Genomic DNA, 18394 nt, shown 5'->3' on the forward strand with positions numbered 1-18394 from the left:
AAAGAAAATGTAACAGTTTATTAAGAAAATACATGCTTTTTCAAAGTGTACCATGTACCGTAATGTCTTTTTGCTCGTATTAGCCCTATATGTAGATTTTATGAACGTTGCATCCTAATATTATATAGCAGCAGGACACAATAACGTACAGGCACAACTGCAGGAATTTCATCCATATGCCACAGTTCAGAGTGGTATTACAATATTTCTTCTTAAGATTATTTTGCTCCCAGATCACAGGTCAATTCATTCTCTGAAGACTACATACAAAATAAAATAAAAACTATATAAAAACTTCTTATAGAAGGATTCCTATTCACCTTACTCAAAATACCATTGGGCTGATAATGCTACCTGTTTTATGATAACAAAACAAGCTGTGTGTCTGTTTTGATCAGTAGCCAAATAAAACCCACAGACTGGCTAGTTTTATAACTCATTATCGTACACCACACCTAAAAGTAACATTAACTATATAGCAAGTGTGAACTTGTCACACTAAGGAACCTCAAAAACATTTTGAGAAAATGCTGATTTTAACAACTGTCTCCCAAATAGAAAAAAGGAAGCTTTTGTCTTTACACAGTGAACTAAACAAATCCCACCTTTATGGCCATCTCAGTTTTCACAGACACCGGGCAAACACAAGGTTTTTAACTTGATCTGCAACATTTGTAACCTGCTGGCATTTCTACCAGATCTCAATGAGACATAAACACTCTTCATTACAAATACTTACGCTTATCCAAAGGCAATAGTGCATTTCATTTGTAAACACTTGCAGATAGTTCCATCTAAACATCAGGTTAATAGTGCTTTAAGTGCTTCACTTTAGTTGTTCCATTTTAAAGTAAATCTGTACAAAATATATGGCATCATAGATGTGCCACAGGAAATCATTTTCCATGCCGCTGGCAATGGCCAAACATCATTTTCTAGATTATATAAAATCTCAGGCGTTCCACTTCGATGAAGAATCAAATACAAAGTACCATGGTTTGATGGTAATAATACATGCATCAATACATCGTGGGGCCACAAAGGCAAAGCAAGATTAACTGATTTCAACCCTAGTCATACAACTAGTATATGAGAGTTTTGAAACCTTTTCGGATTTACCTTTTCAAACTCTGTCAGACACTGTAAGTCTCTTAGGTCTCATCGCTGGTGGCACTGAGACTCTCTCCCTGCTCTGATCTGGGGTTGGGAGCCACAGGTGAGGTCACGTTTAGGTAACCCACCTCAGTGGACTGTGAGATGGGAACAGGTGAGATCTCCAGGCTCTTCACTCCAGACTCGCCGACTTTGCGAATGGCATCTAATATTCCCCACGAGTCACAGAGCCCATGTACTGGACTACAGTAAGATATTGCAATGTAAGAAATTAATGTGTCAGTGTATAAACACTGTGTAAGCCCGAAAACTGAAACCTCATAAAAATGATGAGATCATACCTTGAAGAGGAAGTCCGCAACAGACCATCGGCTCCAGAAGGAAACATTTTCTTCACCTCCTAAGACAGATGTGCACACAACACTGTATCGCCATTGCAAGCCAAACAATGAAGAACATTTCTATAAATCAGAATATAATAACATCAGTACCTCAGCATTACACACAGACTGAAGGTTTCTCAAAGCACGGTCTAAAATTCCAATGTGATTGGCCAGTGTTAGTGTTTTTTCTTGCAGCTGTTTATTCTCTATCTCCAGGAATTTCACCCTTCAGAGAAAAGAAGGATACGAGGGTTAGAAATCTTCTGTGCTTGCTCATCGAGTGCTGAAAAGTGCATGAGATATTATACCTCTGCTGGATGGTAGTGGCTGTTCTCAACCCATTGTTTCCCATCTCCTCTGCCTCACTTATACGCTGCAGAAGTTCTCGTCTCTCCAGGAGAAGCTGGTCGTTTTCTTCCGTCACGGTCCTAATCCAGTCCTTCTCCTGCTCATAGTGTAACACACACTCGAGGTGAAATAAATGTGGCTATGCACAGTATTGCAATTAAAATAAAAGTATGTATTTAATGTGCTTTTTTAAACTTGTATTAAAGGTCCAGTGTGTCATTTTTATGATATATTGACAGAAATGCAAAATAATATACATAACTATGTGTTCTTAGGTGTATAGAGACCTTACATAATGAAGCGTTATGTTTTTAGTACCTTAGAATGAGCTATTTCTATCTACATACACCGCGGGTCCCCATGCATGCAATTGACCATGTTGTTTCTACAGTAGCCCTAAAAGGATAAACTGCTCTGTAGAGTGTTTCGTAAATACTAGGGATGTAACGATTCACTGTGAGCCGGTTGAAAATCGATTGTAATATGTGACGATTCAAGTCGGTTTAGATGCTAAATGAAATGTACACTTCTATCCACTAAATTAGCTCATTTAAAATGTAATACCTGCTACAGGTCTATAAAAGTTGGGACGGGGGCAACAAATGGCTAAAAAAGCAAGCAGTTTTGAAAAGAAAATCTAAGGACTAATTAAGTTCATTGATATCAGTTCTGTAACATGATTAGCTATAAAAGGGATTGTGGCGAGCAGGACGGGACAAGAGCCGTGAGGGACAGGCGCAGGGCCGGTCACGTGAGTGATAATGAGCGTTCGCTGTGCGTGCACCGGTCTCACATCTCTCACGGAGGAGCTCAGGAAGCATAAGAGAGGAGCGACAGGAGTGTATGACGAGAGAGGACCGGGCCCGGACATGTGTTAAGTTTGTGTTTATATTTTATGGCTTTTACTTCTGTGTTTATTTATTTAATTAAAGTTTTGTTGAATGTTCGCCGGTTCCCGCCTCCTTCCTTCCCTACATCTACGAACTGTGTTATAAGGATGTCTTAGAGAAGCAAAGTCTCTCAGAAGTAAAGATGGGCAGAGGCTCTCCAATCTGTGATAGACTGCTTAAAAGATTGTGGAATACAATGTTATCTATGTTCTATTGTGAATAAAACATTGGCTCGTGTGATTTGAAATTCCTTTAGTTTTCATTTTATTCTAATTAAAAAAACGTCCCAACTTTTCCGGAATTCGGGTCGTAAAGAGACTTTGGTATTATTGATTTGTTATTTGATTTGGAATACGTTTTAATATTTGCAGTTTAACAAAGAAATGTGCAGCATATGAGAAATAATAAAAGGGCAGTTGTCGCAACTCTTTTTGTTAAAATAAATCGCGACTAAATCTTATCGTGAATCGCATCGCGAATTGTTACATCCCTAGTGAATTCATTATATCCTTCAGCAAAAAAAAAACCATAAATGTGATGACATCTTTTTTTTCCTGTGTCAGCCGTTGGAGTGCTTTGAAAGGAACGGGTGGAGTAAGCCGTTGGTTTCAATTTGCAAACCCGACCTCTAGATGTCGCTAAAAGCTCCACATTGCTCCTTTAATGCTTATAAGTCAAATATTTCTTATTGGGCAGAATAGTGACCAGTGTTCTCTAAAAATAGTATCTTTTGTTTACTGTAAAAAATGGGTATGGGTTTGAATTGAGCAAATATTTTGGGTTCTAAACCTCAAAAATAAGATCTCACCTTTTCTGAGAGGCTTGTTGCTAGAGCCAGATCATTCTCCAGCTGCTGAATCCTGTGTTCGTGTTGCATTACTGTCTTCATGAAGATCTGTTTAGCTCTGCGTAACTTGGTTTTATTTTGGGACTGTTTCTCATTGTGTCTCCTGCCGAATAGTAAACATAAAAGTGTAGTTAATCTGACATTATACAAAAGAGCATCTTGTGTCCTTTTTACGCAATCGCACAAAACATTAAATAATTCTTAATTTCGCATCATAATCTTTCTTTTCCAAATGCTTATTCCCTACATTCCCTACTCAACAGTAGAGTGAATATATTTATTTACCTGATGTTAATGTCAAGTTGCTGGACGACCATTTTTAGTTCCTCTTGGAGTCTCTCAAACTCGTGCTGAGAGGAGAGAAGTTGCTCTTCGAGCCTATGGCAGCTCCTCTGACTGAGTTTATGCTGCGGAACACATGGGGATCCGGTCAGAAGCTTCACTGACACACTGATGTTGGCTATCATATTAACACTGCTCCAAATGCACTCTGGGATTGCACTACATACAGCGAAACCGTTGAAAAGAGTTTTTGGAAAGGTAGCATAATGTTGCCTTTAGTTCGTGCTTTAAGATCTAGAGCAGGGTTCCTCAATTAGTTTTCACCAAGGGCCAAATTCTACTAACAATAGCAAGTCAAGGGCCACCGACTATAATTTGATAACTACAATGTTTGTTCTGCTATTATTAATATTATTGTCATTATTATTATTATTTATTTATTTTACAGTTGTTTATTTGTTTTAAAAAATCATCACAATATAAATATGTTTTTTATTAGTTCTATTTCCTCAGTTTTGATCAAACAGTAACAATATATTCACAAACTTTTTTCAGCACACGACGAGCTCGGAAACGACGATGTGGCAGACTCGAGCTCTCGCGAATAAAGTTTACCAGCCTCGTGACTGCATCCATCGTCTCTTTCATTTTTCAACACCGATTTATGAAGCTAGTGCTTATCATGCCTTTTTAAAGAACTCCGTTAGTTCGTTAAAAAGTATTTCACCGGTTGTGCGCCCATGCATCGGCAGCAAACAAAGCAGCTCTTCACGGAAATCCTTCCCATAAAAAAATCGGACAAACACCGCTGTGCAATGTCGGTTAGTTCGCGAGACGAGTCTATTGCGAGTGATATGGCTTCTGCTTTCTTTATGTCTTATAACAGATTAGACAGGCACTCACCCGCCAATGGCTCCACTCTTCTTGTTGCTGTGCAATCAGATAATGGAACCTGCTCCGTTACCATTTTCTTTATTTTCGCGTCGTGATTTAGAAGTTTATCCACCATGTCAGTTGCACAGGTTTTAATTAATTCGGCGTCAGTGAACGGTTTTTTGGCCTTTGCCAGGTTCCAAGCCACACGTAAGAATGCTGCGGTTACAGGCTTTCAGAATGTTCCGGATAACTGCATTTGAAATTTCTGCGCAATGCCCCGAAATGCCGTTTCAAGTTATCATTCTTGCAGACCGCCACGGTCTTGTGCATAATAAACACGTTGGCTTTGCATTGTGGTGGTCAGGCAAAATAAAACAAAACTGTTAAGTCCATTCGCTTTTAAATATTCTGTGTCTACCTTTCTCTTTTTTGCAATCGCCATGATATCGCTGTCAACCCTTGTCACTAGCTGTCAATGAACCTGCGCCGTTTGCATTTTCGCGCCAGCATTGTGATTGGCTGATGGAGTACCGCGAGAGCTATGTGAGATCAGAGTGCTTCGTGTGTTTTCGTGCGGTGATGTCATGCCAACCCAAATGAAACTGAATACACTTTTATTGCATCAAGCGGGCCAAAAAAAATCATTTGCGGGCCGGATGTGGCCCGCGGGCCGCCTATTGAAGAGCCCTGATCTAGAGGGTTTGCTCACTGGGTTTTAAAACATTATAATTATAACACATACACTACAAACCTCATCTCTGGTCGTGTTGAGTTCACTCTCCAGCACCTGCAGCCGAGTCTCCAGCTCATGCACGCGATGAGACAGTTCAGAGTTGGCACGTGTCAGATTCGCCTCCTTCGCCCGCAATGAACGCACCTGCTGCTGAAGTTCCTCAACTTTCTGCTCAAGCAATTTCCTGTTGGAAAACACAAGTGGAAGGGAAACCGTAAAGTCATTAGGACGTAGGACGTCACTACACTTCAACTGTTGATGTGAGCTGACCTCTGCAGCTGTTCCTCTTGCATTCTGGCTCTGAGGGCAGAAAGGCTATCAGACATATCTCTGGTGTCTCTTTCCAGTTTGCTGGTCTCTCCTGCTCGGGCCTCCTCCAGACGCAGCTGGTGCAGGGTGTTCTTCAGCTGCTGCTGCAGATCTACAACCTGCAGAAGAGTTAACAGAACTATGAAATGATGAGCCACGCTTGCACAAACATATCTATATAACCGCTGTTAATGAACCTTCTTGTCGGCAGCGATCACATGTGCCCTCTCTGCATTTAGCTCCTCCATCAAGCTACTGTTAGTCAGTCTGCTCTGAGAGCTTCTGGCCATCTCCAGCTCCAGATCTCTGGCCCTCTGCTGTAGTTTCTCCAGTTCTGCCAGCTGCTCTGATGTACTTCCTTCCAGCTGGGACGCTTTGGCCTGGGCCTGCTTCAGCTCTGCACACAGCTGAAGAACACAGGAGATACAAGTTACTTCCCAGTAAGATGGACAGTTACCTACTTTAAAGGACTCAAGTTTTAGGGTGCGTTCATATTTGTACTTTGGTTACTTTGGTCCGGACCAAAACATAGAAAGATTAATGTAGTCCTGTTCCCTTAGTGTCCGTTTTAATCGAACCAAACATGGCATATATGAACACACCCTTAAACAATAATCGAAATCTGGGATTTAAAAGCCCATTAAAACCTAGAAACAACCATTTTAAAATCCTTAAAAAGGCAAAACAGCAATGTGAGTTCTACCTTGAGCTTCTCTTGCTCCAGCAATGCATTGTGTCTCTTGAGATCTAAATTTTTCTCTCTCTCGTAGCGTAGCTCTCGTTCAGCAGAGGTGAACAGGTGCTGGATTCTTTGCGAGTCTTGTTTTAGCTGTTTGTTCTCCTCTCCCTTCTGCTGCAGGAGCGAGTCTTGAGCCTGTGACGACCACATAATGTTAACATTAATAGTCACGTTAAAGAAAATAATAAAACAAACATTTAACAATAGATATACGTTATAGGAGCGTTATAAAAATGTTTAGTGCATGTATTTTGTACTCTAAGTGTTTGTATGGACGTTGGTGAGCAGGCTGACCTTAGCCCGGGCCTGAGCTTCAGTGATCTGGGCCTGCAGGGCCAGCAGGTGTTGGCCCGCCAGCTGTCTCTCCTCCTCCAGCGTGGAGTTGAGTTTACTCATCTCTGACTTCACACAGGCCAGCTAGAGGAACAGCAAGACGACACAAAACAGTTTATGCATAACTTCAGCTAACACCCTGAGCACTCCACATACAAATCACCACATCAGGCAATTGTTGGAGAATTGATATCGTCTCACCTGACACAGCCCCTCATTCTCTACGATGGGTATAAGGTTGGTCGTGTGCTCTTGTGAAGGTCTGGCTATCTGGTGGAGCTGCTGTTTAACATGCTGGAGCTCCAGAAGGAGTCTCTCCCTATCTCCATCGGTCTGAAGCCTGTCCTGGGCTTTCTCACTGAGCTCCTTCTGTAGCTGCATCACATGACCCCGCTTCTCCATCAGCTCATCCCTAACACACACACAGCACATCTCATTATATGCTTTTCTCTATAGACTATAAAGTATTGCAACTATTTATGGTTTCTGGAAACCAGCAGTCTGTAAATAAGCTGTTTTACTTATTTCACATTAGAGAATCCATTTACATATAAAAGGTACAGTAGCAAAACATTTTTCAAATGTTAGTGTCAGAGAGATGGTGGAAGAGTCACCAAAACATTACATTTTATTCTGATTTTATTCTGATAAAAAATGTAAAGTACCTTAGTCTGTTGTGTTCCTTCTCCAGTCGGGTCAATTCTGTTCTCAGCTTTTCCACCACTAACTTCAACTCTGCCACCTGCGCCCTGCTCTCTATGAGGTCCTCTTCGGTCCGACTGTTCTCCGTCTGAAGTGTCAGGTTGTCTTGAAGTCGCGTCTGAGCGCGCTCCAACTGGGCCACCTGCAAAGTGACAAACACGACGTCAGTGAGGAAATTTGCAGGTAAGATTTATTCACACATAGACAAACACAAAGTCTACAGTTCCCATATAATGATACATTACCTTGTCTTCCAAGATTCCCTTCTCTCCTTTAATCTGTGTGAGGTTTTTGTTAAGCGTCTTGCCCTGTCGACATTCTGCCTCCAGTCTCTGAACCTCCACACGCAACCTCTTCAGCTCCTCATGGTCTCTTTGCATGACCTGTTAAGAAAAGAAGGAAGCAATTGCGTTTTGTTTGCATTTTGCCACGTCAGTTCAAAGTCATCACATCATTTGATAACAAATGTTCTAAACATCTGAATAATGCAAAATGATTTCAATGACCTCTTTCTCCTTTTTAAGAGCAGACTGAGCTACGGACAGGTCCACCTCAAGCTGTTTCCTCCAACCTTTCTCCTCAGTCAGCCGACCTTCAAGAAACTGAAGTCTTTCTTGAACGCACTCTTTAAGCTTTTAGATGGATAAACAATGAAAATGACATGTAACTACACACTGAGAGAGTGCACAGAAGTATGGTGTTACAACATGTCCTGACCAGGCAGGATGTAATCTTGTCGTGGCACGTCCAAGATATGTTTTGCTATTACCTCTGAGCCAAAATCTTTAACCTGATCTTCACTGTTCTTCTCAGGTTTCTTAGTATTCCTCTTATTCATCTCATGTTCTATACTTTTAATCTAGGATAAATACAGGTCCCACATTAATGTTCAAGCTGTCATTCAATCAATCGAATGAATCCCAGTGTGGGAGACATCACAAAAGCTGTGTAAACGCAAACTCACCTTTCTCTGTAAGCCCTCCATCTCACACTCATGTTGCTCTCGCTCGGCCTTTGCCGCATTCTGCGCCTCCCCCAGCAGTGCCTCCAACTCCTCGTTTCTCTCCACCAGCTCCTCTTGCTCTCGCTGCTGTTTCTGCAACCTCCTCGCCAGCTCCCGCAGACGGCTGTCCTTATCTTCAGACTCCCTCCGACACCTGCCAACACATCACGGTCCCATCAGCATCATTACAAAGCAATGGCGTGCCGTAAAATGATATGTGGCTGGAAAAATAAGGTGGGGTGAGCCTTTACTTTTTATGAAGTATCTCATCCTGAGTAGCTGGAGAGGGATCTGGATTGACAATATTCTGTTGGTTCGAGTGCATCTTGGATTGTTCAACCTGTGTCATATACAACTTATTATAAATGTGCAAAGTTGTATAATTTCTATGCTTGCATTGACAGTGAAAATACACATCTAAAATATATTTATTCTTGCCAGATCAATAAGAGTCTTCCTCTCTGTGTCCAAGGAGCGAACTCTATCCCGCAACACTCGAATCTCCCCATCCAGTCTTTCATTGCGTTCCTTGGCCTTCTGCAGCTCCACCATATCTGCCGAACATTTGGGTTTAGAACCAGAACTCATTTTATTTGCAAAGGCGAATGTGAAGAGGAGTAATCTAGGATGTATTGATGCAATGAGAAATAGTCTCACCACAATGTTTAAGCTTGTCCACTTCCTCTTTCAACTGCTCCACTTCCTCTCCAGTCTTCTGCAGGTCAGGTACTGAGGATTTTATGTTAATAGAGCTCTAACATGAAATCTAACAAGTGACCCTGGACCACAAAACTAACTCACCCCTGTTGTCATCCAAGATGTTTATGTATGTTTTTCTTTAGTCGAAAAGAAATTAAGGTTGACCCTTATGACTGGTTTTTGGGTCCATGGTCACATTTAATTAAAGAAACAACAGTCAAAAAAATTTAATTAAACCTACCACACAAATTCTTGTTTTTACGAGCCAAATCCAGCTCATCCGTCAGGTGGCGAATCTCTTTATGTGCCATAGCAAGACGATTTGATGCCTCTTCCAGATCTCGCTCCAACCTCTGACTCTCTGTGCACTCTCTATTGAGCTCATCATTGTGGGTCTACGAGAAAACAATGAAAAATAAATCTATCGGGACTTAGTAGAAAGTGTGTCAGGATCCATGAGTGGTTTACATGCAAGTGCCATAGCCAAATGTCAAACAAAATGTTTCCTTATAACCATCAGAACTCTCAGAAGACAAAGACCTTCTGGTTAGTACCACCCTAAAGCAAATGTGGAGTTGTTAGTGTCCAGAGTGTTAATGTGTTCATTCCAGACTCAGCACGTGAAAGCCATTTCCAATTTGATTAACCATGATGCAAGACATGCATTATTTCATGAGGTGAACACAGAGATGTCAAAATATGCATCAAATCGATCATCCAGTCTAGAAACTCTCTACTGAGTCACATTTCTCTACGGGTCATGCCTTATTTGCGCATCATTAAGAGAGAGAGAACAGATATGACGGGAACATACAGGAACAAGGTTCTGTGCTCTAAGTGTAGCCTTGCGCACACCAAAGAACTTCCTCCAAGGACTTTGAACTGATGATTCCTGTCCATTTAAGGAGGAACACAGAATTAGCACAAACTATGATGCAGGAAAAAGAAGTTGAGTCGAAGTGAGACACTGTAAGGACAACACAATCTTTATTGCAGCTTTTGGAAGATCTTCCGAAAGATCTCCTCACCTTGTTTACATTTTCCTTTGCATGCTGCATGGTTTGTCTTAGTTCCTCTTCCATTGTGTGACGGATACGATCCAGCTCCTCCTGATTTCCATAAGTGGGAGATATCAAAATTACCATAAAACCTGTATGCCACCTGTGTTCACAGAAACTGTTTTACTTCCATATTGATATCCATTATTACCAGTTGTACTTCCGATTACTATCATATTAATATGTACGCTTACAATTTACATTCATTTACGTTTCTATTCATTTTAGTTGTGAAAAATTGAACTAAATTCAATTTCATTGTGAAAAGCGCTATATAAATACAATTGAATTGAATTGAGTGCTGTCAATTCGATGAATGGATTGCAAAATAAATGTTTGTGTGCATACAATATAAATATAATTGTGTGGCATGTTTATATACTGTATATGCATGTATACAGTAAATGCACAAACATATACAGTATGTATATAAAACAGATATTTACATAAATATATACAAATGTATATTCAAATATTATTTACATTATGCATAAACATAACTATAACTATATATTACTCATATGTGGCCCAGTCTGTTAAAACCAAACTTAAGTCCCAAAATCTGACTATGAGATAACAAGCATCAAAGTTTGACTATTAAGGATTTATTTCACTATGATTTCAATCGTTGACATGGCCTTACTCAGTTAATATTAAAGATATTAATGTTATACTTTCTCAGACTGTTCTTATCCTGATGTAGTGTGATTTTATGTAGAAAAAAGTAAATAACAAAAATGACTTAAAGCGACACTATAGAACTTGATGCTGCTCAGGTAGCAGCGAGAGAAGAATTCTTCCGGTTAAGAGTTGTTCTACCACTGAAATAATCTTAGAGACATTATTTTAAGGTCGAAAAACTACAAAGCGTTGCTTTAAGCTGGGTTTTCACAGACTAGGTCACACATTTCATTAAAATGTGTATGTTTGTGTATTTATATATACATTACACATGCATACATCATATAAACACAAACATTACATTTGGAAGCGATTAATCACGATTAATCGATTTGACTAATTTTACAAATACTTTTATATGGATTTGTCAGTATGCATTCAAGATGACCAATAGCATGTACCAGTTAAAGTTAGCACAATATTAGATTTTCACAACATAATTATCGTGGTAATAATTAATATTAACAATATAATCGTGGTATCCATTATTTTGACATTCATTTTGTGTTTTCTCTTTTGTCAAAAAATCACACTCAAAATAGGGAGGCATAGAGAGAGATGCTTTGCAACCATTGTGACTCTTAATGTTAAACGTGTGCAAAACTGCCACCTGCTGCTTCAACCAGATACTGGCGCTGAATTATATTCAATATTAGTATGTGTAGTATTACCACAATGGCAATAAAGTCGTTTATTATCATTATATATTATTATTATTCGTTTATTATTATCATGGTTCTTATCAAGTACTATTACATTGTGACCACTCTTACGTGTTCTCTGGGAATCAAACCCATGACCTTTGTGTCACAATTGTCATGCTTTACCTGCAGATGCACTTCTCTGAGGTTGCCGGTGAGTGTCTGAGTGTCCAGCTTTCTCTCAGCAGCATCCAGTCTCTCCAGCAGAGTAACTCTCTCTACCAGCAGATAAGCCACCTGCTCACTGGCGCTGCTCTGGCTGATCTCTGCCAGACCCTCCTGCTCCAGCATCTCCACCACCTCCTTACACTGAGAGTCTAAAACACACCAGCACGCCCAAATAAGTATATTCTCATCGGGAAACATACCGGACACAAGAGCTGTTACAACCAAAAAGTCACCCTCACCCTGCTGGTGTTTCATCTGAGCAAGCTCAGCACGAAGCTGTTCGTTCTCGCGCTCGTACTCCGCCGTAAGAGATTCACGCTCCTCCAGCATGCCTCGAATATGCTCCACGTAATTTTCCACCTTTCACAAAATCCATAAGACAATCATACGCCACAACAAAGGCACAGCTACATAATGAGTTTATTTTGGTCAAGAAACACAGTGATCATGTTACAGCGTTGATAAGGTAGACCATCATTAGCTATTCTTCAGGATATCGGCGCCGCCTGACATATGCTGGCTCACCTCTCGCATCTCGCTGGCCTGCTGTGTGCGTGAAGCTTGTAGATCCTCGGTGGCTGAGGTCAAACTGCTCTCACTGCACTGGAGCAGATGCCACAGGTGGCGCTCACGCTCCTCCAAGGGAGCCTCGGGGGACAGACCGTCCCTGCGCAAACGGAGGCTGATCTCCTCCAGCTCCTTTTCCTTAGAAGGAAACGATACAGTCACATTTTGTGTTCTGAGCGCCTGAGATGATGTTAGATAACGTCTTGAAAACACGGTCACCTTGTCAACAGTGCGTCTAGCATAATTGCTTGGTGTAAGGAATGAGAAAATGTGTTCAAGTTTAATGTACATTGACATTCCTGTGTCACAAAGGTCTTTTATTATGTTTTAAAGGGACGGTTCACCCAAAAATACAAATAATGTTCGGTTACCAACATTCTTCAAAATATCTTCTTTGTGTAATATAGAATAAAGAAAGACATACAGGTTTGGAATGACGTGATAAAATATTTTTAACAAAGTGCAGATTACTACAATAACCGTACAACAAAGAGTTTTCATTATTTCAACATGAACAATACACATTGTTATAACAGGCACATCACGTGTTCTTATTTTTTAAGTATTTTTATTCGTTTTTTGTTTCAGAGATGATTGACACATACCTTTCTTTGCTCCATGGCCAGTTACAGCACAACTGAAGTCCGTGCATCACTTGCAAATTAGCCAAGAGTGTTTGTGAGAACAAAGTTCAGACTGCGGTTTCCAATATTTGCCAGCCAAAGCGCCCATGGCAGCCTCCGACCTAACCATCACTTTGGAATAGAAACACATCCAACACTAGATAACTGTGTTACGAGCTATTCAAGTGCGCATGAATTAAGACGAGCACAACTACATACTGCATGTTCAAACTCCTTAAATATATTATGAAGAACGGCGACAAACGGCTCCGCATAATGTCAAAAAAACACGCCCTCAACACCCGTCAATCAAATGTTGTCTTTTTAATCCGTAATGTTGCTTTGGTTGCTGAATAAACATAATTCCGTTCTCGTCTAGTGATTAATAAAACTAAAAGTTTTCTGACCTAAGTGTTGGTCCGCTAACTTTGGCTAACGGGCTAGTTGCGCGAGCGTCAGCTCCTAATCCTCCAGACGACTGCTGAAAATAAAAGCAAACCTGATAGTCGTTGTGCTTTAATGTCGATTTAACACTTAATGGTGACTATTGGCTTGCAAATACAGAAGAAGCGCCCGCGTGATCGAGTCTACTGAGGCCTACCAAGTATTTTGTTGCTGTTGCATGCAGTAGCTTGGCTCGAGCACCTTGGCAACGGGTGAAACCATCGTGACCGCGAGGGGGAGGCTGATCGAGGGGCTTGACCTTTCATAATATTCCAGCAGATGGCGCTGTTAACGATGTCTAAACAATGACTCAATGCACAGGCTCTCGGAACAAGTGCTGCGACTTACTCAAAAAGTAAATTATATAATTATTTTATCCCTTTAACGTTTGTGCTTTTTAAAGGGATATTTTAACAGATGATATTAAATCTGTCCGTGTGCCCAAATTCCCTCACAAACGCAGGTCTGTTAAAATAATTCACTTCTACAGCTGTTCTTTATTTGTTTGTTTGTTTATTGTAGTTGCATTATTATTTTAAATTAGCTTTATTTTATTTTCATCTAAACTAATTTTTCGAAGAACACCTATTTAGGACTATATTTTAGGCTTATTTTAAATCAATTAACAGAAATTAGTTTAATAGATTTAGTTTAATAGTCATAGTAACCATTGACTATAACTTTAGTCAGTTGTGTAAAGTATGCTTTTATTTAAGAATTTTAAATTATTTAAAATTTAGGGTTTCCTGAAGATAATTACAAATGGCTACTCAATACATTTAAGCATTTTTGTTTTAAATACAGATTTTATTGACAGATTTTGTACATCATTTACCTGTTTTCTCAATTAAATCACATCGATAAAATCCAGGTATTCACAAAAATAATATTGGTGCAATAACATGTCTATAGATTTTTTACAACAATGCTATCACATCAGATTTTGAAAAATTTAATCGGTAACATGATAAAAGTGATAAAAACTATTAAGATAAAAAGACCAAAAAGCCGTTTAGATCTTAAAATCATAGATGTTTTGGTGCGATCTGAAGCTTTGCCTAACAATCCTTGAAGTCTCCTGCAATAACAGATGTCCTTGCGCTTCATTTTCTGTGGACACTGCAGCTTTTAAGTTCATAGAAGAGAACATAAGCCTGATTGGACTGAAGTTTCTCCTCCTGTATTGTACTTACACTGTGAGGAAAAAACAGAGTGTTAATGTTTGAACATTATCATTTACTTTGAGAATGATCCTTGATAATGACAAACATGAGGTCACAGTGAAAGCGCCACCCACCATGAGTCATTGTAGCAGCACCAGCCCTCCTCCTCTCGACATACAGCTGTGTAGTGACCCATATTAACAGTTCCTGAATGATTGCACACTGCATACAGATTATACAGCACTGGACCTAAAAGAAAACATCTAGGCATGTTGCACAAACCTCCAAACGGAACATTTATTACTAGTATGTGTCCTCTATGTCATTAAAGTAACACAGCTCACCACAGTCAACTGGTCCAAATGGTCCGAGATCCAACCCGGTCAAAGGGAAGGAAACGGTCACTGAGCTTTTACAGATTGAATATCTTGACATGGTAAATCGGTTTAAGTCTGTGATATCAAGTGAAGTCAGGGGTAATAAATGTCAACCTTCAAAATGCAACACACACAACAAATAATCGCCACTAACTCTATATTTATGAAGGATACGTATCACAAGTATTCTAGGGAACTTTTGAATGGTCAGTCTTTTTGTGCTCTCAGTACGACGATTACACCGGTCGCACATCTAAGACACATCGTTTCACATGTTTTACTTAAATGTCCAAGTTTCGTGCAGGCATATAAAAAACGCAAACACATTGTTAATTTTCTTTACTTACTGGTGAATTTTCCTTATCAAGTTTTTCCTCCTGTGAGAAGAGATCTAAACACTCCTTCAGTGTGACAATTCGGCCATATTCACTCTTCTTAACAACAGACAACATCATCATATAACTTTGCTCTGTATTTATACAGCATGTGTGTGACACGCATATGCATAGACACACATCATCTGCACACACCAGAAAGGACGTGAAGAATGTTACCTTTGGGACGGGAAGTGACAAGTCACAAAACACGTCAAAGGTGTCGGAGTAATGAGAGCAGATGGAACAGTGCAGGGAACTGTGCAACTGACCTGAAAACAAATCTGTGGTAGTGAAAATGTGTGAAAATGTCAGGTTTTGAGAAGAAAGTTAACAGGTTAACAAACACAACACAAAGTGTAAAACATCTTCATACCAACAATCTTACTGTCATCCCTGTCAAGATGTTTCTGCCACATGGCAAAAGCCTCCTCTGATATCCTGCAAAAGAAAACAGAAGAAGTGATTCTTAGCCGGTATGTCGCGACCCACAAATGTGTTCAGAGATACAGTACAGTACACATACAGTGAAACAGGATAAAAACAATGGTTTCTGCTGAACACAAACCAGGCTTTGCATCTCAGGCATCATGTACCTGAATCGTGAGTATGTTGGTTCCTTATTTGGAATTACTGCAGGACGTTGGGACGGACGGCGGTTTATTTCTGTATGTAGTCTGTCTAGAAGGAACCGTAAGAACTCCTGGGCATCTTGTTGACTGTGTGAGAGTGTAAAACACATTATAAAGGATTGTAATATTTCAGGTAGGCCTATATACAACCATTAAAAATAATGTTAAAGGGACAGTAGCACAAAAATGAAGATTCTGCAATAATTTAGCCATCATCAAGTTATTCCAAATCTGTATACATTTCTTTGTTCTGATGAACACCATAGTAGCAAAAATTGCTTGATATATTTTTATTTTGGGGTGAACTTCACCTTTAATAAATGTTAATACATTTACAAACACAGTATTTCCATTAATCCAATTTGCTGAAGCTTTTATATAAAAGGACAAAAACTGCATTAAAATGTATTTAGTGGATTAGCTTGTGTGTTCCTTAGGAATCAAATTCATGACTTTGGCGTTCTCTTATGCAAGTATAAAACTTGTACATGTGAAGTACAACAATAAAACGAATTAAACTGGACACACCTGTAGCCACTGAAGTAAGGTACGGCCTCTTTAAAAATGCGATAAAACTTCCCAGGGTTCACTTTGGAATCCCCACTGTCACATTCCCACAGAGCAGCCAAAACTTTGGAAAATTCTACATAGAGGTCACCCACAAAATAAACAAAGACATAAACAAATGATAACAAACATTAGAAAATAGCTCAGACATCGGCATGCTACATTTACATCTAATCTATTGCAAAACTGAGCCACGTCAGCAAACATTAATTATAATATTGGGTGGATCACCATTCATAAGCACAGGCTCTTGGTTGGAATGCTTGTCCTGAAGATACGCCTTCAACAGACAATAGTCTCGAAGACCACGAGTATGAGAGAGACACTGCACAATTGCATTGAGGAAACACTGTAAATGAATAATGATATACATAAGAATTTTAAAGAATATCAAGTGTCTTTTTTGATAGAGACCGCAACGAAACCCTATTTTGTGAACCGAGACATACTGTGTTTCCAACGTTGCACAATCCAACTTGTCCAGTCCCCAGCTTAAGCTCTCTCTGTAGAAATACAACAGTAAGTATGACATGTTTAATAACATCACACCACTAGCAGGTATGTCCCTACATGCTGTGATTTATTGTTTATTTATAGGGCTCTTATCCAATTATAGCACAGCAGGGAGGGAAGACGCTGTCATTTACACCACCAAGGTTAAGACCAGATATACTCACCGGAGAACGTGAATTGAATAACACAAATCTTACTTTTTTGTATCAAAACACACATGGAGTTAAGTCATTATTTCAATAATGCATTCTCTTACCTCCTTCTCTGTCACCAGTAGAAGTCCCATGATGGATGTGTATAGTACAGACTGTGATATGTCCACGTGTTCTGGCTGTAGGCCATTTTGAGTAACTAAAGCGCGGCACAAGGCATGACAGGAGTTGTCCATTGGAGTCTTGGCATTAGCTAACCTGTGCACCAAGTGACCCAGCCTGTGAATGAAATGATATCTGTAATAAAACAATATGGATTATAGGCCGCATGTTAAAAACCAGCTATGCAATATACTCAAATGTGTGGTGAATACAAAACATTTCAATTTTAAGGTTAAGCTCAAGAGAATCATTTAGCAACACTATATAGAGGAAAACATCATTTAATTTAAATAAAAATGTGTGAAAAGGAAAATAATACATTTACCTATATGTTACAAAATAATTTTGTTAATTCCAAAGCATTTGTTTGCTCACCCTTACGGCCGCTTTTGTCTTCAACAATTTTCTGTGAGAACCAGTGCTTTTGTTGATCCAAACATCACCACAATTGTATGATTTCAAAGCGTTTAGTTCCCTCTCACCACACCAGTTGTATTCCTGGCTGTCCTGTTTGCGAAGCTGCATTAATCATCGCTAATCTTTCCTCACTCCTTTCACGGCCTTCTATTTATAGCCATGTCTTTGTTTAAGAAAAGCTTTGGCACTAACCACTTACTGTCATTATATTAAGCAACAGTTAGTAGGACTATATATATATATATATATATATATATACAATAATTGGAAAACATGTTCCATTGATTAAATAGCGATCTTAAAAAAGCAGCCCAAAAATTCTTTTCTTACCTTCTTGTCGTTTCAAACCTGAAACCTGTTTCAAAGACTTTCTTTCTCCTGCCGAACACAAAAGACGATATTTAGAATAATGTTAGCAACCGAAAACCGTTAGTCCCCATTGACATGCAATTGTTTTGTGTCCATACAATAGAAGTCAATGGGGACCAATGTTTTTTGGTTAACAACATCCTTCAAAATATCTTCTTTTGTGTTTTGC

At 39.5% G+C, this 18394-nt stretch overlaps 2 protein-coding genes across 17 annotated transcripts; both read right to left on the minus strand.

Annotated features, from left to right (window-relative positions):
* Positions 1-3: 3 nt before the first annotated feature.
* Positions 4-13717, minus strand: ccdc30 (coiled-coil domain containing 30). 2 transcript variants are annotated; one of them, XM_079478140.1, is made up of 27 exons: positions 13038-13717; positions 12391-12570; positions 12105-12225; positions 11824-12014; positions 10286-10366; positions 10072-10149; positions 9499-9652; positions 9216-9287; positions 8997-9112; positions 8810-8898; positions 8520-8712; positions 8325-8414; positions 8062-8187; positions 7801-7938; positions 7519-7697; positions 7055-7265; positions 6815-6937; positions 6485-6655; positions 5979-6188; positions 5743-5900; positions 5491-5656; positions 3867-3988; positions 3543-3684; positions 1805-1941; positions 1605-1722; positions 1455-1513; positions 4-1356 (listed from the first exon to the last, which is right to left on the minus strand). In XM_079478140.1, exons 1-27 carry the CDS (start codon positions 13050-13052, stop codon positions 1152-1154), a joined length of 3645 nt encoding a protein of 1214 aa, XP_079334266.1. In that variant the 5' UTR covers positions 13053-13717; the 3' UTR covers positions 4-1151. The 2 variants fall into 2 exon arrangements, with proteins under 2 accessions (XP_079334266.1, XP_079334267.1); XM_079478141.1 differs by lacking the exon at positions 10072-10149 and having other exon boundaries at positions 13038-13187; positions 13657-13709.
* Positions 13718-14186: 469 nt separating this feature from the next.
* On the minus strand, positions 14187-17986 carry usp21 (ubiquitin specific peptidase 21). Of its 15 annotated transcripts, none has more exons than XM_079477464.1 (13): positions 17815-17986; positions 17382-17556; positions 17062-17115; positions 16844-16961; positions 16574-16688; positions 16010-16132; positions 15790-15854; positions 15594-15697; positions 15387-15473; positions 15214-15292; positions 15007-15114; positions 14797-14911; positions 14192-14693 (listed from the first exon to the last, which is right to left on the minus strand). In XM_079477464.1, exons 2-13 carry the CDS (start codon positions 17511-17513, stop codon positions 14603-14605), a joined length of 1191 nt encoding a protein of 396 aa, XP_079333590.1. In that variant the 5' UTR covers positions 17514-17556; positions 17815-17986; the 3' UTR covers positions 14192-14602. The 15 variants fall into 15 exon arrangements, with proteins under 15 accessions (XP_079333597.1, XP_079333590.1, XP_079333603.1 ...); XM_079477477.1 differs by having other exon boundaries at positions 14296-14693; positions 15594-15685; positions 17815-17980; XM_079477474.1 differs by having other exon boundaries at positions 14296-14693; positions 15387-15470; positions 17815-17980.
* Between the last annotated feature and the right edge of the window lie 408 nt (positions 17987-18394).

The sequence above is a fragment of the Barbatula barbatula genome (genome assembly GCF_947034865.1).
Source record: "Barbatula barbatula genome assembly, chromosome: 17".
In the NCBI taxonomy this organism is placed as follows: Eukaryota; Metazoa; Chordata; class Actinopteri; order Cypriniformes; family Nemacheilidae; genus Barbatula; species Barbatula barbatula.